Here is a 26,466-nt window from a genome sequence, read left to right on the forward strand (position 1 = left end):
AAAAAAAAACTAGAAGAAGCTAGTGAGAAAAAGAGTTAACTCTGAGCACCAGGTGGCGATATATAACATGAATGGTACCATTAAGTGATTTTTTTTCAAGCACATTGTCTTGATTGCAATAATTATTAATAATTTCATAATGATACCCACCAATGAAAAAGCTATCTATATATGTGCCATTCAGACAAGAATATTATTTACTTGACGATTCACAGAGAAAATCATACGAACAGCAAAGCCTTTTCTGTTCCTGAAAGCATGGAGACAGTTAATTACTGTGAATGGTAAAGAACATGCTTAAAATCTCTAACAAACATTTTTTTCAGCTTGTGTTGGCCTTCTCTGCACATTTAAAGGGACATTATAGAGATAAAGCAAAACGATGGAGAAAAGAGGGAGAATTAAGGATCAAGAAATTGCGAGCTGGCCTCGAAACATCTTGAGACAGCGTGGCTCAACAGGTTGGAGCACATACATTAAGACACAGGAAACATTACGGAGTGTGGTTTGTGTCCTGAACTTAAAGTCGACATGTAATGAAAGTTCTCTAAATGCACATGGTTTTTTCATTATTATTGTAAACAGTTCACCGGGTATATGTACCATTTTGACCTAATAGGTTTTAATTAAAGTATCACAATACAATCTTCTGGAGTAAAGACCAGACTTCTCTCTAGTTGAGTATGCTGTACTTTTCCAGTAATTTAGTTTGCAATCGACTACAGGCTCGCATTCAGATCCTCCTCCATCCAATTAACAACCACTGCATTGAACAAAGTCTACGTCCTACATTTTTCCGTTTTTGATAGCCTGTTTGGATCTAATGTACACTAAAATGTCTTCCAGGTCTCAGTCAGTACCTCAGTCTCCAGTGATTGTATCTCGCGTGGGAGCTCCACAGCATGGCGGGTGAAGTAATCCATGGTGATGGCATCATTCCAGTAGCTCAAGTTGTTCTCCTGAGTTGCAGACTTCTTCTTTTTCCTCATACAGCATACGGTAAGCAGCACAGCTGTAGAAAAGAAGATGAATATTCTATATGTATCTCTTCTTCATTTTAGCCTTAAGACCACATTTATCTGAATTTTGTATGATGAATTTCAGAAGGCTGTCAAGCAAGAGCCACTAAGCCACAAAGGGAATTTTATGTTATCTTATATCTTTGGAAAAGTTCCTGTCAGTGCTGCTGACAGAAAGTACAAGTTTCGAAAGCTGGAGGAAGTGTGATATTGGTTACTCACAGCATGAGGAGACAGGCACGCTAATGGCAAGAACCAACCACACAATGTCCATTTTGTCCAGGCAGATGGTGTTTTTTTCGTGAGGAGGACCCAGAGCTGGACCCGACTGGTTCCCAGACCCCCATGGGCCTTGCGTGGTGGCTGGGACCTGCCTGTTCATGAAGCTCCCGCTAGCTGTGGAGGGTGCCTCTGAGATGTTCGAATCATTCACAGGCCATGAGGCGTCAGTGCTGTTGGTAAAATTTGTGACGTAAGTTATATTCATGGTTCTATCATCTTGGATTTTCACAACGTTCCCGCTCTCTGCTGAAGAAGTGGGACTGGATGTTGTAACATGGTTAGAAGGCAAGGGCAGAGCTGAAGGAGGGGACTGGATGCCAGTTTGTGCCAAAGCTCTTCCCACCGTTTCCAATGGGAGAGTGGGATTCTCCCTCAAAGACACGTCACGCAATGTAATGGTGTGGTGCAAAGCCTCCTTATCCTGCCCTCTGTGGGTTTTGAAGTTTGAAGACAAAGAAGGTGATGGTGGATGTTGAATGGGTTCCTTCACTTTCATCTCTCCATTGTCTGTGACCCCTGAAAGGTCCTCGGCTCCAGGGGCCACATCACTTTCAGTTCCTGAGAAAAAATAATGACCAGAGCCAGAATTTGTGGCTTGGTTCACCGGCTTTCTACTGATTGTACTCGGCTTGTCTGTATTAGTGCTAAAGTTCTGGTCTTGGGTTTTAGTGGTGAAAAACCCAGAGCTTGTTCTATTGACCATACTTCTAGAGGTCAGTTGGTGTGCATCTGATTCTGGAAGAGGGACATTAGGTATTGCCTGATCCCTGGAACCAAAAGCATGCACCCCTACTGTTGATGTTTGAATTATGGCAGATGGTACAGTGTTCTTCGGTGTCTGGAATGAGTGTACAGCCGTGGGTCTACTGTTGGCTTCTAGGGAGGCCATTGACTGGATGTGCAGATCCCCAGTCCTGGAACCCTCCTGCCAGCTCAAGGGTCCCGCTGAGAGGGTGGCGAGAGTTCTGCTGCTTGTTGACATCGACACAAAATCCCGAGGGGTTTGGCTGGGTTGAAGCTCCTCTGTGGAGAACACCAGCCCAACTGGCACAGACAGAATCAGCAGAACACCTGAGGGAGAAAAACAGGCCTTGAAAGGAATGCAGACATAATTCATTAATGTAAAATGCTCGGTTTCAGTATCAAGCTTTATTTAGACCATAATGAGGTTCTTACAGAATCATTCAGAGATCAGTCAAGTAACAATATTAGCTGGGACAGCTTGATTAGAGTTTGATGAGCTTTAATGAATGCTGGTAAGGTTACAGCTTCTTAATTGCATCATACGTGGACTGGCCTTGCCTTATGGTTCAAAATTGGACACTACTGCACACACAAAAAAACATACAACTACCTTCTAAGACACCTGATGATGAGAGTGAGGTCATTGTTTCATCTGCATGTCATTTTAGTTGCCATAGAAACCAAGATTCAGCTCTTGGAAGGCGAAAGGCAGTGAGAGATGAGAGAACATCATCACAAACAGTATCAAGACATGGAGAGATCTAAGGTCAGTTCTGAGCGATTATCATTATTGTAGCTGTTGAAAATGTGACAATGATTAGGTGAAATATTTTTCATTATGTACGGAACCCTTCAAAGCTTTGGTTTCATCCAGTAATACAAATTTAAATCAGATCAACACTAATCACTCTGAAGCCACTCTGAAAGAAAAAGTGCTGAAAACATTTAGGGGGGAACTTGACAATGCTAACTAGCTAAATGAAAATTTAGCACTAATATGAGCAAATAAAGGCTACACAATTGAAACAAACTTCTCTTTCACAATTTCCCTTTGGACTGATCAACAAGACAGCACATTTTTTGAGCAAATGTGTAGTGCATGCTAATGCTAATTCCACATTACCATATCAAACATGAGCTCGCTAAAAATCTACATGGCTGTGATGACAATATGGCCATTGATTGAACTACCGCAGTCCATACGCACTGACAGTATCTGCAGTGTCCTTTTTTTTCAAAAGGAATTACATCTAACATCCAGCCTTACCAATCCAACACAGCATTAATAAAACATCGCCCTGTAAATAAAACATGAATCTTTGCTTATTTCACAACAAAGCGGCATGTTTAGATCAGACACAAGCTCTTAGCTCTCTGCTCAACACACATCCTGAACAGACTCCCAGAGCGTTTAACAAGCCATGGATCTGAAGGTTACACAGCCACTGAAATCATCTGAACATGAGCCCCCTGTTCCAATGTAAACACACTGCTGGGCTATTAGCGCAGTCATGCTTTATAATTTATCAAATCGTAAAAAAATATCAAAAGTATGAAATGTCTCATGTCTCAGAATAAAAAAATCCCTTAGTAATTTGAGTTTTCAGTGACTTGGTAATTTAATGTCTCCTATGGTTTTTACTGTGTTAAATTAATTTGGATGAGAAACCATTATATCATAGGAAAATCGCAAGACAACATAAAGGCAAAATACTATCGTACTAGTTTTTTGCTATTAATTCTGCCATGTGATTTTTGATAAAACAGCATATCCAGCATTTTAAAGCACGTCAGCTTGTTTGAGCTGGTTTAAGCTAGTCATGTGCTGGTCCTAAGCAACTAGTTCCATTATAAACCAGATCATGACCAGCTAGCATAGCATATATCATACCAGAATGTTATTCTGTCTATTTCTGCTAAATGGAATCGCATAGGCTACTAACATACTATCCTGCATTTCATAAGATTACATAAAATGCTATTTATACAAAAGTAATAATTATAGATCATTGGACTGTCGTAATTCCAAATATTAATTTCTGCTTCATACCTCCAAAGATTCGGTAGCTTACTACTAAGGCAGTCTTTTTAAGTACACAGACTCCCATAAATGGTGTAACGGCATCCAGTCGGAATATACATGCCTTTTTTAGGCAGTTTTTGCATGTTTTGCTGGCAATATACATCAGACTTTCGGTGAACAGACTGTGGGTGGTCTGTGGGTGTTCTGTCTGAGTCTTAGATTAGGACTATTGTTAAGTAGAAAACCAAAAAAGGATGATCCAGGAACATGTCCAACTTGAGTGTATCACGTTAATCCATGAGTGTGTACTTGTATATGAATGGAAGTGAGAAAGAAAGACAAAAAAATTGTCATATTACTGTTTTGTTTTTGGTTTTTTTTGGCTTTTGAGACAATTGCCTTACCAAGGTTACCTCCAATCTATCAATGAATGACTCACTCTCTCTCTAGTGACATTTATGCCAGCACACAAACACACACTCCTGTGACTCACAGTGTAATAGTGAGGGGGAGGCAGAGGAGGACAGCACATAATACATCACAGCACTGGGTGAAAACACACAATGGATACTTTGCAAGATGAGCACTGGACCATAAGGGGCATGTGGGTGTTACTTCAACTACAGGCACATCTAATGTCTCAGAGGTGGGTTTTTATTAAAACTAACATACATTAACTATTGCCATTACTCCAGTCTTTAGTTTCACACGGTCCCACAGAAAACATTACCATGTGCTGATTTGTTTAGACACGTTTCTTATGATATCAGTGTTGAAAATGGCTGTGATGCTTCTTTCATGATATACAATCCAGAAGTACAGCATTAATTTATATTATAACGTGTACAGGCCCATAACATTTGAACAGTGTGAATATTTAGTTTTACTCTTGTCCTAGACTTTAAATCTAAAACTATCAAAATTAATCTTAAAATAAAAACCCATATATACATTTTCGAAAAAGACTGTTCATAAGCCACTTGAGTGTTGAAATAAAATTTTGACATAAATTATAACCTCCCTTTGGGGATGTCCTTAATTGTAAACTGGTATAATTTTATTTTATTTTTTTTTCAAATTGTAAAAAAAGTTGTGAATCTATAAGTAATCTAGAATTCTATAACAATCTATAACTATCTTTATATAAAAGCAACAAAAGTCAAAATAGAATGCCCCCATTTAGAAATCCAAGTAAAAGTGTGTGTGTCTGTATGTGTTTGGTCCCCCTATGAGGAAAAAGCCTATAAATCATAGGTAATAAACATTAAATAATACAGAGTAATGGTTTTTAAAAATGTGTAGTATGTGTGTGTGTGTGTGTGTGTGTGTGTGTATCCAGTGTCTGGCTGTAATGTACAGGTGTAATTAGCGGTGTAATTAGTCTAACCAGGTTTAATGTAGATGGAAAGGTCTGACCTCCCCCTTCTTTCACATAAAACAGGAGAGGTATTTTCAATGAAAGCAATTTGAAAAAACAGTAATAAAGACTCGAACATTTCAATAAACATCCATTACGTACTGAAGTGAATGCTGATGTAAAGAAATATGGAGAGGTGTAAAGATGAGGAGAGTGACACTAGGACTACAAAAAAAGACAGAACATGAATAAACGAAGAATGTAAACTGGAAAAGGCATTCGCAAAAGTTCTTTGTTTTTCTGCAGCAGATAAATTAGTTTGACAAGCTAGGGCTCGCACATGGAATGATTAACCTTGCAATAATTGCTTCCTCTGCTTCAGTGCTAAAAAATGACTTTCATTACAAAATTACATGCACTGCCATCTGCTGATTTAAAACATAACATTCAGAGATGGATGGTGGAGTTTTTGTTTTTTTTTGAAGTACATCACAGTTTTTGTTTGGGTTGTTTCATTTTGAAACCTTTTATAAATATGCATACATATAAATATTGATTGATCAAATATATACTGAAAAAGGGTTGAAAAAAATGTAATTTGTGTTCAAAAGATGAACAAAGGTCTTATGGGTTTGGGACGACATGAGGGTAAGTATAATAACAGAATTGGGTGAACTATTCCTGTAAATATACACTCATGTCAAGGATCTAAGATTTTCAGCAGAGCAAAATATTGTATATTTTTGATATAGACATATATTATTTTAGAAATAATTGTCTTTAAGCTGTTTAAAGCTGAGCAAGGTTAAAAGTATGTGTGGGCAGGATTAGGAGTTGCTAGATAGGATGTATTACCACTCTTAAATTACTTTATGATTTATCATTTATCATTACCTCTATTCATTAGCTCATTGAGAACTTGACGGTGGAATTGGAATTCGTGTGATAAACATTCTAAATTAAAAGTCTTTGGAATGTTTAAGAGGCCTGTGACTTTCCTGAAGTCCTACATAGCCAAGACAATTAATAAATCAAATGAAAAAAATCTATCCTGCACACTGTGATCCTTGAACTGTCTGTAAGTCTCTCACATTAGAGCTGCAGATACTGAGATCTCAAATGGCCTTGACAGATTGCATGGGTTTACAGCTTATCTTCCCATCCATCATTTAATATTACACATAACCTCACCTCCGGAGACTACGAGTCAAGATGGCATCTGCAGTATGTGGCTGCAACAGTGTCAACTGCCACAAGTCAAACAAACTGGAGACGATGCTATAGTTTCACAGCTGATCTCATCCCAATGCACCGGGTTTTTAATAGGTGCAAAAGGCATAAAGCTAGTGTATGACTTGCATTATAGCGCACAGCATTCGTATTACACTGAATTTGAGTCCCGGTTTGTGGACCTTTCCCGATCCTGTCCTCTCTTCACTTTCTATCTACCAACTATACTGCTGAAATAAAAGCAAAAATAAAAAAAAATCTAAAACCAAAAACCGTCTGTCAGGTTGGTGAAAGTAGTCAACCCTACTAAAACATTCTATACTTGCTGGTTTCAGGCCATCTCATCTTTTGTAGTGCCTTACACAGCTACATGACGCTCTACAGTACAGAGAAGATGGAAATCTGCATGTGTGGCAGAAGTTTTAAATGAGTTCTAGTTCGCTACTGCACGCAAGGCCCATTCCAATCTAAGGAACATCCGAAAATAGGACACAATAGCAGACATCAGCATTAATGCTTTGCTGGGTGCACACATGCAGCAGAGCAGAGACATGTCCACTCTACATGAAGAGCACCCAGTGGAAAATTGAACAAGTTCCCTGTAGCGAGAACCACATACTAAACGCTGGTTCACGGTGATAAACTAGGCACTGAGTCAAGCAGAAAATGCAAAGGGAAGGTGCAGGGAAAAGGGCTATTCTGGGTGTTTAGCCAAAGCATTGATTAGCACAGTGCTTTGCTGAGATACTCAATAAATGGCAGGTCTGGCGGTTTCCCAAAAGGACAGATGTAAACACTGTTCTTTTGGTAATGAACCTTTAAATCCTCCCTTGACCCTTCAGTCTTCCATAAATGGTGTTTAATCTCTGTCACATTAATTGGTCGGGAACACCAGCTAAAATTAGTATTCTGCAGTGGGCTACGCCTTTAGCCTTGAGACAAAAGTCTAACAAGCTATTACATAAGATGCAGAAACCTTCTAAGGCAAGATTACAACGAGTTTTAACATCCATGTGAGGGAAGAGTTAAAAAAAATTCAGCAACTTAAATACAAAAAAAAAAAAAAAAAAAAATTTATTCAGGCATTACATAGATTTTAAACAATAAAGACATTTATAATGCTACCAAGGATTTCAAATTAAAATTTTCTTTTGAACTTTATATTGCAAAAATAAATGCATTTCCAAATACATTTTCAACACTGAAAAGCTTCCTGAGCACCAAATCAACATTTGAACAAACCGTGCCTTGCGAAATGAGCTGATATTTTAAGAGATGTACTGATCCTGACACATAACTATCTGCTGGAGACATCTCTTTGATGTCACTTCCTGTTTCAAAACAAACGTAAACTGATTTGCTGCATTTTCCCTACTAAATAATGATAAAAAGATGTTTTTATGTTTATGTTAGGTTTTGATATTATACTAGAATCTGTACCGAGCTGATATATTGACAGAAGACGTTTTAGATGCGTGTAAATACCAGATGTACTGTAAATGGCAATCTGTCTCTGCTGACCACTTGGGATTTGATCAGATTTAACTGGAATACCAGGTTTAAACGGAGGCAAAATGATCTAAAACTACAAAATCTGAAAAAAATGATAGCTTTTGACATGCTGACAGTGTGAGACGCTAAATACAATCTCTCTTTGACAGTTACACAAAGGATTATTTTAAGCTTTTAATGTGAACAAAACCAAAACAATGAATCCAACCAATGAATAAATTCCACTGGTTTCTCTTTGGGAGCCGTGGTCTTTAAAGTTAGGGATCGTTACCCCCAGAGGATTGTGGGCTGCTTTGGGCACTTCCTGTGTTGAGGGAGGGGCAGGGTGGTGCAGATGTGAGCTCATAGATAAGGCGGGAACCATAACACCCTCTGATAATGGCTTCCTGTTTGTGTGATTTAGGTTGCGTCGGTCCTCCGTAATGCCTCTGAACTTTCGGATGTTTATCCAATCAAGAGGGTGGACGAGCGAGATGCACTTGGCAAGGATGGAATCAATTTGCTTACCGAATACATCAAGTCTGTCGTTTACAGGGGCACTAACAAATGACTTTGGCTGCACAGGAAGTAAACACTTTAAACAGGAAATTCTCAGTACATAAGTAATGTCACTGGGCTACGGCTTCTCAAAATAGTTGTGACAATGAAATAATAGCCGTTGCAGTGAAACATTCTGCCTTTGGGACTTTTGAAGAAGCGTTCTTTTTGAATTCCAATTTAGGATGTTATTTGGCAAAAGCCCTTTTATTCAAATAGCCTCGCAATGCCATCTGCACTTCAGGGAGAACAGCAATCACACCATAACTGCGTGAGAAAGCCATCAACTAAATTCAGACTTTGACGACCATCCTAAGAAAATTTAAGGCGCCGACATTCAGCTAAATTCAGTTTACTTTAAACGAATGGTGCCATCCCTACAGATGAGCAGATGAACAGATAGACACGAAAGACGCAAACCGACAGTGAAACAAAGAAAATTGCGCTTGTTATCAGTAATACTTAATTCCAAAACTAGCTATGAATTGCTCTCGTTACATAACTAGCAAATTTTGTAGCCAGAAGCAAGTGGACATCCCCTACTAATTGGCAGGTTTAGCAATGTCCTTATTCATTTCTACAGCAAGATGCTTTGGGTAGGAAACCGCCAGCTTAAATGCAATGCGTTCAAGGGGTTAAAATAGCTTGTTACTAAAACTGCATATATATAAACCACACACATGCTGATCTTTGAACTATCATGCACTGAGCCCTCGAGCAAAGCACTTAACCTCAGGCCATGCCAGAAGGTCAACAGAGTGCAAAATGCATTTAATTATGATATTTTGGGGTAGCCGAAGAGCTTTACAAAATAATAATACTAAATAATATCAACCTACCAGGCACTCCAGCCTAATCTAATTAGTTTTCGTACATATAAATATGTAACATTTGTCCATTTATGCTGAAACGTACAATATGAACGGCTTTAAAACAAACATTTTAAAAAAATATGAATATACACATATTTCTAAGTATTACAATTTAAAATGTTTGATTGTAATATATTTGAACATTTATTCCATTGACAGCAAAGCAAAATTTTCCTAGCTATTTGTCCAGTCTTCATCTTTTACTGTCTATAGTCTATATAGCCTTCTGTCTTCTGGAAGTCTTCTACCAATCACCAATCATAAGCCACACCCAAAATGATCAAATATTGTCAAAATATGCATTACTAAGAATTTCATTAAAAGTTATTATCCATACATTAATGAAAAGCTGTTTAAAAGGAATTCATTAAAATGAATTATAAACATTTGTGTGTGTGTGTGTGTGTGTATATATATATATATATATATATATATATATATATATGAAAATAAACATAATAAAATAACATGTTTTAGATGCTGTCAATGCATATTTTCCTGCTTGTGCAAATGCATGATAACAGTTTATATATGAATTCTTATGATTACTAAACACTTCACATATAGACTTATTTTAAAGCCACCTACAGATACACACAGTCTCCTTACAGCCTCATGTCACACAGGGCTCAGCTGGGAGCCACTCTGAACATTAATATAGAAAAATGACCTAAAGCTTTCAGAGCCCTGAAAAAACTGTTTTTTTAACTTCACTTTTTTTTTTCTTTTGACATCAGTTTGAACAAATGGCTAAAAAATACCTGAGCCTGAAAAGTATATTTCTCTGAAACTTTAGACTGAGGTTTTGTTAACACCTGTGTTGGATTTTTCTGAGCATGACATCTAACAGAATTTGCTGTGATGAAATCTCTTTTTAAAGTTGTTTTACAACGGAGGAAGCCTTTTCTATCCGACCTCATGTTCCTGATACATTTCACACTTTAATGTTGGATCTCAGCCAGACTGCTATCAAGAGTGTGTCGCCAATACTAATATTCTGCAAGTGTTCTGAGGAAAGAGACAAAATAAAAGACCAAGGCAGATTAGATGGGATAGGCAGAAGGTATGCTGATGTCCCAACAAGGCTTTTAAACTGGTTCAATTAGCAAGATATTCTTGGTAAATAAACTTAATCAAAAAAACATGCTGACCGATCCACAGAAACTACAACTGCTGTTACGTACAGCATACTTTTTAAATACTGTTTAAGTAAAAAATTTTGTTTAAAAATTAGTTCTATATGTCTAAAAAGAATGCAATCATTTCAGAATGGGTTCATTTGAAAGTAGCCGTTTCAGATATAGTTTTAATGTCTATAAGGCAAAGATATACACAGAGTTTTGCACTTAAGTTTGCACCCTGTATATTTTCATTATTTTACAAAAGCATGTTTTGTTGTTATTGTGAGTTCTTCTCTATGTCTGTATCTATCTGTATTCCATTTCATTTATCTCATTCCTGTTGATGTTATCAATCTGGCATAATTTAAAATATATATTCTAGTAGTAGTAAATTAATGATGCTAAAATAACAATGGTTAGCATGTTAACTTTTACAGCCGTAAAATGTTTTGTAATTATATTATTATTATTATTATTATTATTATTATTATTACATGGGGCAGTAGGTCTTTTGTCAACCATCATGACAAAACAGAGCTTTAAAAAAACAATATAAATGGCTTATCAGTATTAAAAGGCTTTATTAACGCGAGACTTACTCAGCAGCTGGTGGGGCAGGACCTGCAGGCTTCTCTTCATGGTATCATGTGGTCGGCTCCTCCTCCACAGTGCTCATGGTTCTCTACAAGACAAAGGATAGTCTGGATTTAATCATAATCTGATTATCATGCTTTTGCATTCCTGAACTTTTAACGAACTTTAATAACATAATGAACTTATGTATTTTTATTCAGATAGGGTCATGGTTTTTACATGTGAGGGAACGAGCCCAACAACGGCAACATTATCTCAGCTATATATTATGATCGTCTGTTTTATCAACCGTGCAAACTAAAATTTTTGAACACCAAAAGGTAAATCAAACACTTTAGTTTTTAATGCACACGTGGTGAAATGACTAAAATGTGTATAAACTGTCGTTAAAATTCCAGCGTTATTCCCCCGTGTTCAGGCATTTGACATGAGCCGCGCTTTCACGGTCTCGAAACTGTCACACTGCTAAATGCAAATGGACATGGACACATTTCTCTCAAGAGATAAGCGTCTATGAATGTGTGTGTGCTTTTGTGTGTGATTGTCAAGGTGTCAAAATTGTCACTCTCTCATCTTGTCCTTGGGGTACTGTGATGGAACCGCATCCCACCGCACAAGACATATTGAGTCGATAAAGTATGTGAAATGAGATTTGAGCCCCCTTGGGTGAGGGGAAGTCTGAGTCTCATGCTAATCTAAAAGTCTCGCCAACACAACCACAATGGCCGTGACACACCGAGCAGCATTGATCCCTTTCCATAATCTTTTCATTAAGAGCTGACTGTCTTTCATATAAAGCGCCGGATGAAATCGAGCCGTTTTTCAAGTAGAAACCAAACCAAATCTAAACAGCTTTAGATCAATGCTTTTTAACTTGTCTTTACTGATTTTGTAGGCTGCAGGAATAAGTCTAAGCAAATATTAAATCTAAATTTATATGGCAGCTAAGTAAAAAAACGCAGAACTTTTGAGTATGCAAGATATTTTCCATTCGCCATTGGTGAAAAGGTTACGGCAAACAATATCCAGTGAATATTTTTGAGCATGTTGAAAGATGGCAATAATGTGGCTATAAACAAAAAATCTTGGGATAATACTTTTAATTTATAATGGAAATAATAAACAAGTATGCAAAGAAAGGAGGTAGAGCTATTTTTCTCACTGTAGTGCCGCCATGTTCTGATGACGCTGTGTGTTGTTGTGAAAATGAAACTAATTTGTTTCAGCTTCCAAAAAAGTGGTACCAGTGGTTCCTGGATGTGGGAGGAGCCTATGCTGGCTGTACAAGGCTGTTTCTATAAAGTGAGGCAATTTCAAGGACAGTCTGGTGCTTCTGACTCATAAGTACATTGTTTTTTTTTTATTTACAGAATATGCTACTTACTATTCAAACATGAGTTTTGAGCAGTGAAGAGTAGTACTTATTGTTGAACGTTTCTCTGATCACAAATGCAAACATGGTTTTGTTTATGCTGCACGATGCAACGCAACGCGTACAAAGACAGAATAAGTCGTTATAATCAGTAATCACGTCCTCACTGGATGCAACAAATGCCTTATGTTACATGGATTTTAGTCATCACATTATGGTGAGGAGTGCACTTTAGTATGAAACAATCAAGACATTTTAATCTCTTTAAGTATCCTTACGGTAAATGCTATTTTATTTCACTTATATTACATTATCTGCAAGTATATTTGTTATTAAAATATGCTTTTACAAGGTATGCAAGATACGAAGTAGTGCACATTCAGTATAATTATTATTTTGTAAATTGCTCTTATCAGACCGCATCACTTCATAATGGAATTCACAACCAGGGGCTAATTATCATCTGTCTATATAACAGACAATATAATAGACAAGAGGTTATAAACCTGTTTCTCATTATGTTTATCTCATTACTGTTCAACACAACCAGCCAAAAATTCAAACGCTGAGCTTCTTGACTTTTCAATCAATACAGATCATGACGTCTCAATCAATAGACCCACACAGCTTTTTGTGCCTGAGTGTGTGCACTCAGTAGCTTCTGCAACGTCATCCAGGCAGAATATCTGTGAATCACGACACGCTTTTCCAGTAAATGAAACAGTGTGTGTAAGTTTGTGTAGGAAGTCCATTCGTGAGTCATGCCCACCTGCGCCAGGAGCACAAGAGATGCAAGGCCTTTTTTTAACAACAGAGATGAGGTCAGCGGAGTAAAAACTACAAGCGCAAGACAAATTGAGAGGCCATGAAATGAACGTGTGGGCCAAATGAGTAAATCCTGAAAACAGCCGAAATGCAGTTCTGTGCAAATTTTAGATAGCAAGCAGTGGCGTTTGTACTTCTTTTCTGACAAACCACTGCATGGCAACTGGCACATGCAGAGACCCTGCTTCTGTCACCATAGCAACCCTAACAGAAAATGATATTCAAATCTCGTCACAGGAACAATTGTGAGAACAATACAGAGAAAATCAAACTTGACGTGGAAATATTAGCCATGTGTGCTTTGAGCCCTTGAGGCAACAGACTGAGAAAAAGGCCCCTCCTCTATCAAGCCGATGTTTGCGTTACGTTAATGATGATGGTTTGCTGACGTCCCAGGTCAGTTTGGAGACAGCACCTCTAAATTGTCTGTCTGGAGGGACAAGGGCTTTGAGATGAGCCAAGGTCAGCTGAGATGGTGTAGTGAAATAAAGCTGTCAATGGATCCCCTCAGGCCACCGCCGACAGGAATAAGAATGCTTCTACCTTTATGTTTGTCTCTATTTCACAGTTAGACTTCCAAAGCTGGAGGCGGACAAATTGGCACATCTGCTTCAGGGTAACTCAACAATTTTGAAACTTAAAGAAAGGTTTGTGAAACCACATGTGTCGGCAGCAAAGATGTTATTTTGTTGTTGATGTTATGTATTTTAATGCAGTATTCAAATAATGTAACAAAGTGTCTAAAACTGATACTCGTCAAATATCATTTGTCAGTAAAAATGGCTTTGGTGAATAAAATAAATGGCAGCATAAATAACCAAAAGACAAAAGTGACAGATTTTAAGGAATAAATTGTAGGATTTACCTCCATAATTATATGTTGAATTATATATGAATGTTATATATGTTGAATATTATATATGTTGAATTACCTCCATGATTATATATGAAGTCTATTAAGACTTCAATGGTGGTCAACGGGTTAAAGGTCTAAATTGCAGTTTCAGTGCAGCTTCAAAGGGCTATACAATATCCTAGTCAGTCATTTTCTACGAATAATACACACACACACACACACACACATATATGTATGTATGTATGTATGTATAAAATATATAATTTAATCACAAATGCTAATCTTGCACTAGCTCGTGGATAAACATGGATGGGCAAAGAAATTCAAATAAATTTACAAAAAAAGGTAAAACAATGATGTCTGACAATTCTGAAAGTAAGAGGAGAAAATGAGAGGGAGTATACAGATGATGAAGAACTAACCACCCACTTTTTCAATTTGGAAAGAACTGGCCAACATTTGTAATTCCTATAATGATTTCCTCAAAAAACATAACTTCGTTTCGAATGAAGAAAGACTAACATTTTGAATCGGAGCAAATAAATTATTACTGCTTCTTTAAGCAGCGCAACATTGATACTAAGAAATGTTTTTGTGCACCACATTGGAATATTAGAATTATTTCTGAAGGATCATGTGACACCGAAAGACTGGAGTAACGGGTGCTTTTTAAATAATAATAATAAAAAAACATTGTACAATATATTCAAGTAAATTAAAAAAACTGTTCTTTAATATAATTTAATATAACATAGCATCATAATGTTACTGTTTTTACAAAAATAAGTCAATGTAACCAGCATGAGCATAAGAGACTTTAATAATATATAAAAGCACTTTAAACAATAGTGTATACTGAGTTGACACAATTCAATTGAATCAAAGACCCGACTACTGAAGAATACATTTTCTGTAATAATTTCAGTGTCCACTAATGACCTAACTGAGAAAATTGGAAGGAAAACCTAAACATATTTTGTTTTTCATAACTCAGTGTGGCAATGTGTTCAACGTGTAATAAATTACCCAAAACAAAAACGATAGAGCATAATGGTAGTAACACACGTAACATGTTCACCTTTTAGGGAAAGCATGAAGTAAAATATATAGCAATTTTAGATTTAAGAATCTGCATTAAAGTAAATGTACATTTTCCAGGCAATAAACGAGGTGTTTACAGACAACATGAACATAATTTGCTTCAAATTAAGTCGAATTAAGACAACGCGATACAGCATTCATTACACATTTCACTTATTATCCAGCAAGAAACTAGATAAATCAACCTGATCATTGTGTATGTAACTGGATCTGGAAAATTACACTTTGAAATTGGAATTTAATATTATATCTATTTGCCTACACATCAATACAAAACTGGTTTCTATGGTGGAAAAGTTATTATACTTCCAAGAATTTTTTTGGTTTCCCTTATTGATAACACGCACTAGTGAACTAAGCATAATGGCATAATTGAGAAAATAAAGAGGGTCAAGTTTGATTTCATGTTAATTAAACTGTATAACACAGTACATGAAGACATGAGAGCATCTGCAAACTCAATTACAGTATGTGCTTGTTCTCTGTGAGGTCAGAACGACTCTCTCATGGTATCTTGTTCACTACAGTCAAGTTGATTGACTGGGAATATTGACTGCACTCACTCGCTAATTCATTTACAAGGACTCATTAATCCAATTAAACCTGAACCACTCTCACATTCACCATGTATTACATGACATCATTTCCTCTGGGCATCTGCAGAGTTAACAAGGTTCTGTGTGTCTGAGATTGTTCAACATGTGCTGCTACTTTGAAAAAAGACACAGGAGCGATTCACAGATTTACATTTCACGTAAGCTCATGCTGTTTGCAAACACTGAGAATAACTACATACATAATCAATAATACTAAACTGAAATCATGATTATAATTCAAACTGGGCGAATAAAGGCCAAATATTCCAGTAACACAGGCTAGCTGACACAAGTAGGCTACTGCATGTACAGTAAAAGCTCGTTCTTCTAGCGTTCTTCTAGAACAGAGCAAAATCCTCTTGAAATCATTATGTTAAAAGTAAAATATCTTCAGGATGAGGTTTAAAGCATCCCAAGATGCCTGATGAGGGCGAATTAGTCCTTTGGTTTGTATATGAGGATTGGTTCTCTGATGGAGATTGGCATGCAGCACTGATAAGGTAAGTTGAGACTCAGAGCTGCTGCACACGTGTTTCCTGTTTCCATGTGTGTTTGAGAGGCCCATCACGGCAGCAATCAAGCTTGCGGAATGTCACACAAGCTCCAGTATCTCTGATAACCAAGCAGTGACCTCTCAGAACATATTCAAACAGATGTTTGGCATTTCATGCTGTCATCATGTGTCACATCCTAGCTCTCACGCCATGGGAAAAGGTCATGAAAAATGACTAAATTACCTCCCTAATGCAAGAAAATATATTTCTAATAACCAGGTGGCAAAATACGTTGGAACTATTTTTTCATGTTCTTTAAAAAGCGTACTATATATTTTTTTCCTTAAACTTTTCATATACTCTTTGATACATAAATGTCTTCCAAACTAGGGATGCACTGATATTATTACTGATTCACTCTGGTACATATGTTAAGGTGAAAATAATTTTCATGGACTGAATTATGTATTGTAGAGTTTGTCTAAATAAACGTATATTTTTTAAAAAAATTATTTTCATGCTACAAGTGAATTGAGGCCTCAAAAACATTACAATTTCAATTATGAAAACCTTTTTTAATTGTATCAAAATATTTATTTTTTAATTTGCTAAATATAATCTTTAATCTGCATTTATTTGATCAGAAATGCCATAAAACCAAAACCAAACATTTTACAATTTAAATCTTTTTTTTTCTTGTAGGATTTCTTTTAAAATGTAATATATTCATGTGTCATTTTTCTAGTCTCAGTGACCTTTTGAAAAATCATTCTACTGTGATTTGCTGCACAAGAAACGTTTCGCATTATTACTGATATTCAATAAGGTTGTGCAGCTTAATATTTTTTTCAGGGTTTTTAATAAAAAAGACCATTCAAAAAAAAATTCACTTTTTTTGCAACATTATAAATGCCTTTACTCTCCCTTTTGATCAACTGAATGCATTCTTGCTAAATAAAAGTATTACTATATTATTATAAAATGTTACTTTTGCATGGTAATGTGTTTATAGTCACATCTTACAATAATCTTGTGACCTCATAATAACATAATCCACGTCTGATCACGTGTCCATCTCATAAGGACTTTAAGTTTCATGAGCATTAGGTATGAAAACCAATGAGTAAAACTACATATGAACACGTAATAATGTTCTGCATCATCAGTATTCAGTGCCTTTGCTGACATGATTCAATAAAAGTGCCATATTCCTATCCATGTCCTGAGACTAAAAATTAATATACTGTATGTAAAAACGAATCATCACCAGGCTAGACAATAACAGCTCCCCTACAAGCAGCGCTGCGTGGACACCAGTGCAGACGGTGTTCTGCTGAATCACGACTGGTTCTACCAGCGGCCCTGACGGCACGATGAATTGCAGCTGCTGCGTCACTCTCCCGGCCCATGGGAGACGTGTAATCAATCAGAGCCGCAGCTACATGGGCCGTCACAGCTCCAGGGCTCTGCACCAGGCCATTAAAAGTGCATTACCTTCCCAGCATGCCTTTCACGTCTCCCACGAGGAAGGCGACAAAACCCGTCGCCTCTTCCTCTGGTTCAGAGTCGTAGCCTCTAACAGCACACTAAGCCAATATGCCGCTTAAAATGATGTCCCTCCATAAAACACAACACAGCTGCACATTTCACTCGGTGATTAAGCGCTTAATGAGTCGTGAAAGGTGTTGTCTTAAGAATGTCAGTTCACTTTTGAAAAACAAACTTTAAGCCAAGCTGATCAGCTTGGGATAAAACTGAGCAGTGATCGAAGTGATCGAAATTCAGCCCGATCTCACAGCAATTCGTACATATGCTAAGGTGGCTAATTTGTATGAATTCTTGCAACTTCACTCATACAAATTGATATGATTTCGGTAAATCGTACGTATTATGAATTTGTACGAATGACCTACACCTAACCCCGCCCCTAAACCTGCCTGGGGTTTTAGACACATTCTACAAATCAGGTTGTACGAATTAGAAGGAATTAACCACAAACTTGGCAACTCGTAAAATACGTACAAATTGGTTGGTGTCGCTGATATCACCAAAATTGTGTGCTAATGCTGTCAATCAATTAAAAGTTTTATTTTAGTCGTTGATTTTAAAGGTTGATTTTACATGTCGTAACTACAGTAATTCCGAGATGACTACGCGGGACATTTTACTCATAGCTTTCAATGTTGTCGGACTCAGAGGTAGTACCGAAATGAACTTATCTGTTATGTTGGGTGCCAGAATCTATGTAAAAAGCCTCAAATTAGAAAATGGAATAGACGGATAGAATAGAACATACTTGATTCCATTGCTGGCCAAAAAAACGACAACAGCTGTGGTAAAATGCGATTAAACGAGTGGATTGGACAGAAACAATCGTCTAAAATGTTCTGCACAGACTTCTTATCAAAATAAAAAGTATTGTCTTTTGTTGTTAATGGGCATGTCTGAAATTTTACTGCATCACATGACTATGTCGTTTATAAAATTATGTCTGTGTGCGTGTCTGTATCAACAAACACAACAAACTGACGATTTATATATTTGTAGCTAGATTAATAATGTAGCTGTAAAAATAGAATTAATTTAGAAAAAAGACATTATATTTTTAATATTCATTTGAGGACATCTGACTAAACTTGAGTATTACTGATACCAATACTACTGATGTCCCTAGTTCTTTTCCCCTAATATTTAAACATTGATTATAGACATTCAACATTACACGTAACTATGAACATTTCATATTTTAATGCTGTCAAAAAATGTAATACATATAACATTCATTTGGCCAATTCAGATATTTTCATGTAACTGAATTTAAAAATATTTTCACTGTAATTGTTTTATTGGTACAGACCCAATATTGTTAATTGTGTGTGCTCAAATTTCACCTTTCAAAAACTAAAATTCATAGATGGAAATATCCATTTTAATACTGTATAGAATAATGTTTCTCTACATTTTTTGACAACATTCTACAGATTTTTTTTTTATATTGTCTAAAACATGAATAAAAATAAATGGTTTCAGTATCAGCCAAAATATAAATACTGGTGCATCTCTAAAAACCTAGTATTATAGGTATGTTCAGATTTCACATTCTGCTTGAACAAGCAAAATACAGCTGTGATCAGACATCAGCTGAATTCTGTTGCTCAACACATAAACAAGTCTATTCCAGTCTAGTCTAGGCCGGGAACTTTGAATCAGCTTTTAATAGCAAGTTGAGAGCTCTTAGGCAAATAATTAGCATCTAAAATTTAAGGCATTAGAAATGGAGGCATTAGAAAGTGTTGCAGACATAGAAGGTTTGAGCTGAGTGTGTGTCACGAAGCATGACACATGAAAAGGTACATGTGTAGGAGTATGAATGAGTGTGGGTTCTTTTCTCTATGAGCATGTGTGTGTAGATGATGAATGTGCCATCAGAGATTAACACAAAAGTCATTCTGGACGATCGGAAAACTCGTGGGTTTGATTCTGTGTGGGTGAAACAGCTCAGACACCTCACTAAGAGGAAATGGGTCAAATGAATCTCCGATGGCTGGTCCATTCACTCAAAATACACTTGTAAAAAAAAAAAGTTTTATAGGAATGCGGAGGATTAATAGGAATAGGTTTTTTTTGGAAAACAAGCAGAAATTCCAGTCAATCCTAACATCAGTTATTGAATAAAATAAATATATGACCAGCGGTCGACCAAAATATTCTGAAAGTCAATACTGATAATTGCCAGTAATACCAATAATGTTATAAAAATAGCATAAATGTCCAACAGTTCCAACATTATCAATATATTAGTAAATTTGTTTATTTTTTATTTTTTTTAAGTGTTGCTAGTGGGACTTTTATTTTGACAGTTTTGACAACATCTGATTGCAGATGCTCACGAGCTCTCATATCAATATTTATCTAATAAATATTAAATACCACAAATCTCGCAAACCTCTGCAAATTCAGCTGTTAGATCTTCTTGTGTGCATAGGCTGCGTAAAATACTTAAAAGCTACTCTGTGCGTGACAGTCTGAATTATATGTGGACAGAAGAGTTTGGCTGTCACTAGAGACACTTAAGCAAAAAAATTTGAATAACCGATCTTAAACTGTGCTGAACTATATCCAGTTTGCTTCTGAGTGATATCTTCCATTTGCTGTACTTAAAACTTGCATTACCTGGTCTTTGAGATAATAGACAGACTTGCTTGCACAGATCTTATTGTGAAAAACTTATCCATGTATGATTCCTTTTTTTATTAATTTATTTATTTAATTACAGTTTTTATTTAAAAAGTCATACCTGGATCTTTCAGTGAAACAACAGACTTTTCTGTCATGATATATGCCAGACCAATCATCTCTGTCACTCAGATATACTTCACAGTATGGAAAAAAATACACCTGGATGCTTCCATTATGTCTCAACTTTATTGTAAACTACCTGTGCCACCCATGTATCCTACACAGACACACATTTAACATTTAAGCTCATTTCAGTTAGCATTTGTTTGGATTTAGCACAATGTTGCTAGGCTAACTAGCTCCACATGTACCCTTGCGCAACAATCTGTAGCTGTAGGAAAGAATCCGCACAATTCAATGAACTTTTGCAATACTAACAGGGGACTTCAGAGAAATAAAATCTGTAGCATAAAATCTGTGTGGTGTGAGGAAGACTGTGGATGTAAGGCACGACAAGCCGTAAACAGATTCAGTGAGAGGCTGACAGCCCGAGTGGATACACACTGACAGACTGTCACCTACTCTGTAGTGCCTCTTACAAGATGAGCTGGTGTGTGGCTGTAACTGACAGGGCAACTGTGAGACACGGTGTCTGGATATTAAGACGGCTATCTGCTAAATGGCATAGCGGTTCGGTTAATTTTATTTTCTTATATGTGCTTCAAGTCCATTAGGTTTGCAGACATACGACATTCAAACTTATTCCAGTTAGCAAATGTTTGTATTGACTTCTCGGATCGTCTTGCCACAAATGTTTTAGCCTTGCTGTAACTCTAATAAAAGAATATCTAAAGTCCTACTGTCAATTTTTAAACAATCATTTGAAAACAAATACTGCATTAAATAAGTGCTTAAAATAAAAATAATGACTTTATTCAACTATTTCTTCTCTTCCATGTTGGTCTTTCCCATGCATTCACAGGCAGTGGTGCCAGTATGGTTTACAGGTCCCTTTAACATTATATTGACTTGGGCGTTTTTGTTCACGAAAAAGTATTCTTGTAGCCTCATAACGTTAAGGTTGAACCCCTGATGTCACATAGACTACTTTAATGATATATTTACCACTTTTCTGGGCCCTGAAGGTATGGAAGTCACTTGCATTGCTGTCTATGCAGGGGCAGAAAGCTCTAGGATTTCATCAGAAATCTTCAATAGTGTTCTCAAGATGAACAAAGGTCTTATGGGTTTGAAATGACATGAAAGTGAATAAATAATGACAGAATTTTACATTTTGTGTGAAATGTCACTTTAATGGCTAAATGTGTCATCACGTTTTTCAGAGAATTCCGTAATTTCAATAGGAATCCATGCAAACGTTGCGATGTTGACCAACAGAGTTGCTTGGTTTTGAAGGGACATGAACTATGCTTTAAACAACAGACCATCTTTCCCACAGTTTCATTCAAATTTCACTAACATGTCTGTATCTTTGTTAGAAACAAAAAATACAAAAAGTAGTAGTCATCAGAATTTGTTGCACTCCAAAAGGCAATAAGTATTAAAAATACCATCAATAAATACAGGGACTTATATGGAAAGTCCCTTTGGATAACATGAGATACTTCTAAATCTACAGTGTGGCTAACAGTGTTATTCATGATCCGCTTTAATCACAGAAGGATTTCTTATAAGAAAATGCCCTCTAAAGAGCCCACAGGCACATTAAAAATAAACAAGTACAATAAAGGAAGATAAGATAAAGGGAGCTTTGGAAAGATGAACCAACCATCCCAAGAGGATGGAGGCAGATCGTTTACAATGCAGAGTAGTTTTCAGTCCTCTGTGTCTGCAATATCATTCAAACACCCAAGATGCAACCATTCACAGATATACTAATCATGCATGCTAAAAAGAATAAACCACAAAAAACATCACAAATGAGCTTTTAAAATTCAGTTTCGATTAAACAATAAAATGGAGACTTTTTGTCAACATCTCCTGTTTCCCATGTCTCATCTACAGTTTCAGGATAACTGTACTTAGATTTGTCAAGATATCTAAGTATCTAATCACAAAACAATGATATTTCTCAGTGCTGTATTATTTATATTGCTCTGTATAGCCTTATTTACTTCTATAACATATATGAGCAACCAATGAGCAGTCATTTTTGGGTATAAGAATAAGGTTAGCAACAGAATGTTAAAAAGACCAAGACACAAGTAAGTGTAAAGCAGCGTAGATTCTTTTTGTGCCAATCTTGTTTATCTCTACTGCGATTGATCTGTGGTCAGTGTTTTGGGCACAGAGACCGTAACAGATCAATTCCTATTTGTAGCGTGTTTATGACTACATTTAAATGCAGAAAAAGTGCCACCATCCAAACCCTAATAAAGAAGCCAGTCAGAGTTTAAAGAATATTTTACATGGATTACATTAACAAGCACATCCATATGATGGATTATATTATTGTTTTATGAATATATTATCACAAGTAGTTTTTTTCTTAAATATACGTAAGAAATACATAAGACATTCTTACAATAGATTGATTTTTGAAGATCGTCCTCTGATAAAACTAATGGGGGCATTTTGTGCTGTTTGTTCAATCCGTACATGTTCAATAAAGCTCTGCGAGATCATTTCCTAATTTGAATTTGACCTTGTAAGAAATTACACCAGTGACTGGATCTGTTCGCTGTTACATTTTTCTAGCATAACAAAATTTCATATATTATACATTTCATGCTTGAATTAATCATAACTACAGTATATGTTTTGTTTATATATATATACCCATTTTGGGCTTCAGAGGAATTTTCTGGGCGCCGACATGAGCACAAATGTTCAACAATTTTATTGATTTCCGCTGATTTAAGTATCCATGAATTATCTCCAAAAAACTGCATATTTTGAAGGGACTTTATGTATACTCTCAAAGCTTCTCAAAACATAGTTTCTAAAAAATTCTCACATACAACTTGATGTTTTTGTAGCTTTTGTAGAATTTTCCTACCACACCCTCTTGAATTGCTGTTGCCTTTTATCAAAACACTTCATATCCTCTTCCATCATTACTCTGACACCAGAGAGATCTTCCTCTCTACAAAGTGTTAGAATGAAGATCGCAGACGTTTCTGTCAATCCTTAGCCTTGTATCTTCTCACAACCGCTATGATCACATTAAACAGTGCAGAATATGCTCCCTCTGTGACCATCATCAAAGTTGTGATGTCAAAGTTTAGGTTTTGAACAATTTGTGGAGAAAAACATAGATGTATTAAGCTTCTATGTCAATATGGACAAAATGTAGGCACGTGACCTTTTGATTCAGATAGACCTGACGGTCTGCAAAGGTGACACGGTATTCTGGAGGAAATGAAACTAAAAAGGACTTCCTTGGAACCTAAAATTCAGTGCAGACAGCAGTTCACAACAAAGACGGCTGTCACACTTTGCCCACTCTTTTTCTGTCTATCACAGGATTCCTAAGGGATTTAGGACTGCTAGACAGCATTCTGTATGTGTGTGTCTGTCTACTTGACCGACAGAATGTCTTAAAAAAACCTTTCATAACTCTTTAGCTTTGAATAGGGCTGTCAAGTTATAATTAAATGAACTGCACAATATGTAGATTAATAATTCACAATGAATTGCATACATCAATATTTGTACACTTTACACTAAGGCCAATACGCCACATTTGTTAAACAATTAATATTAATCCTTGTTTTTAATGCTAGTTAATAAAATAGTTCACAGTGCTTGTTAGAACAGGCCATAATATTAAAGGGTCATATGATGCGATTTCAAGTTTTCCTTTCTCTTTGGATTGTTACAAGCTGTTTATGCATACATAAGATCCCTAAAGTTGCAACCACAAGGAGAATATTCTTTATAGAAATTAATACTCGACCACGCCTTCCTAAAGCGTCTCATTTAAACACATTTACACATGTCTATGTCACTATGTGGAATCATTTTCATTCAGATGTGAATTCAGTGTTCAGCGCATATGGAGAATTGATTCCTAAACCTGACAGAGCAGCCTACACCCAAAGCAACATAGTGGAGCAATTCTAACTTTGCAAGGACAGCCTGGTGCTTCTGACTCACAGCCTGTAAGTACTTATTTAAAGAATCTGCTACTATTTAAATGCGAGTTTTGTGCAGTGTTGCATTTGTCATTTCTCCGATCATAAATACAGACTGAATGGTGTGATGTTTGTGCCCTGCAAGAAATCGTTACAATTATAAATCAGCAATTATCTCCCCACTGGATGCAACAAATGCCTCATTTATGAGGAGATTTATTGTTTTTTGTATCATCATGCCAGGACATGGCAGCACAGTATGTTAAAGGCCATAACATTTCGGTCACGGTCTTGAGGTATTCGGCCAATCCCAACTCACTGGATAGTTTGCCAGCAGAGCACAGTTCACTTCTCAGAGCGATGAGCTTGTAAAAATCTATGCGTTTCAGAAAAGCGGGGCTTAAAGTAGCAACAATAACGTACAGTATGTGGAAAATAATGCTTTTAAACACATTAATTTACAGTTATTAAATACACAATATTATGCTCTTTTTAGCAACATCATATGATTCCTTTAAAAGATACAACTTAGCATTACCAGATGTATATAAAGAGTGGAAACACAGATCTGTTTAATTATAAAATGAAAGAAAATAATTGATTTTAGTAAAACTGAAGTAGGTCAAATAGCAGATGGGAAGTGTTGAATTAAAACTTGCATTAATTGTAAATCAAACTGCACTAAATAAATTTGTTAAACTGGCGTAGTTTTAATTGCAATCTACACCAAATGTAAAGCTAGCATTAAATAACTGGAAGTCTTTCTATCATAAACAAAAACTCACGCTGTGCATAAGCCAGTGCTTGTGCTGTATGTATATTTTACAATTACACACTCTAATTGAGCTGAGCAAACCTAGAACTAAATCAAATTGGAAATCAGCACCACCGTTCCTAGAAGCGCAGAGACACAATCCAGCAAGGAGGCGATATTTCATCCAATAATAGTTCAGCATCTGGCCTCAGCTCTGTCGCAATTGGCTGCTGTACCAAAGCAGATGTACTCGCAGCCCCAGATACACGCAGCAGCTAGGTTCCATGGCATTCTGGGTAAATGGAGATAAACAGTGTGGTTATGTCTGGTGTGGTGGCCTGACACAGCACTGTGAAGCTAACAGCAGGGGCTGTCAACATATTAGTCCTCCACATCCCAGCAAGATACACCAACACACAGAGAAACATCCCTCTGAGCGCACTTCTACCTGCCAGACAGTCAAATACACAAACAATGTCACACAATAATGTCACTATGTCTGTTTAGTTTGCATTTTTTTTTGTTTTTTGCAATTTACTGTTTAATTAGCAATGTCTGCTACGGCAAACATCCTGCTTACTATTGCTTAGTGGGTTTTCAAATCCCTAACACTAAATATGAAACTTTGCCACATGACTTGTTTTGCGATGTTTGTGCTATGAATATGAATTAGATGTCAAATTGTACAGCAGTAGAGTGTTCATTTACATCATTTACTGTGAAAACAAACTAACAAGTCTTGCTTGAAGGTGTGGGAAAAAACTGTATTTTTCCTAAAGGAAGATTCAAAGCCATGTCTGACAGTCTATAAAATAAATGTTTGACTTGACAACCACCCAGAACACCTTAAACAAGAGAAGGCAAACTTGGCCCTCCAGGCCACTTTCCTGCAGAGTTAAGC

At 36.5% G+C, this 26,466-nt stretch overlaps 1 protein-coding gene and 1 pseudogene across 3 annotated transcripts in view; both read right to left on the reverse strand.

The window, feature by feature from the left end:
• tmem108 (transmembrane protein 108) overlaps nt 1–26,466 on the reverse strand; it is a 47,890-nt gene that overhangs the window by 2,472 nt on the left and 18,952 nt on the right. For all 3 annotated transcript variants that reach the window (XM_043226647.1, XM_043226650.1, XM_043226648.1), the window contains 3 exons: nt 11,297–11,379; nt 1,242–2,372; nt 861–1,012 (listed from right to left, as the gene is read on the reverse strand). In XM_043226647.1, the coding sequence (XP_043082582.1) occupies nt 861–1,012; nt 1,242–2,372; nt 11,297–11,336 (1,323 nt within the window). In that variant the 5' untranslated portion in view covers nt 11,337–11,379. The remainder of the gene's footprint in view (nt 1–860; nt 1,013–1,241; nt 2,373–11,296; nt 11,380–26,466) is intronic.
• The window catches only part of LOC122330217, a 28,051-nt pseudogene continuing 27,425 nt past the window's right edge, over nt 25,841–26,466 (reverse strand).

This window comes from Puntigrus tetrazona, chromosome 24 (genome assembly GCF_018831695.1).
Source record: "Puntigrus tetrazona isolate hp1 chromosome 24, ASM1883169v1, whole genome shotgun sequence".
Classification (NCBI taxonomy): domain Eukaryota; kingdom Metazoa; phylum Chordata; class Actinopteri; order Cypriniformes; family Cyprinidae; genus Puntigrus; species Puntigrus tetrazona.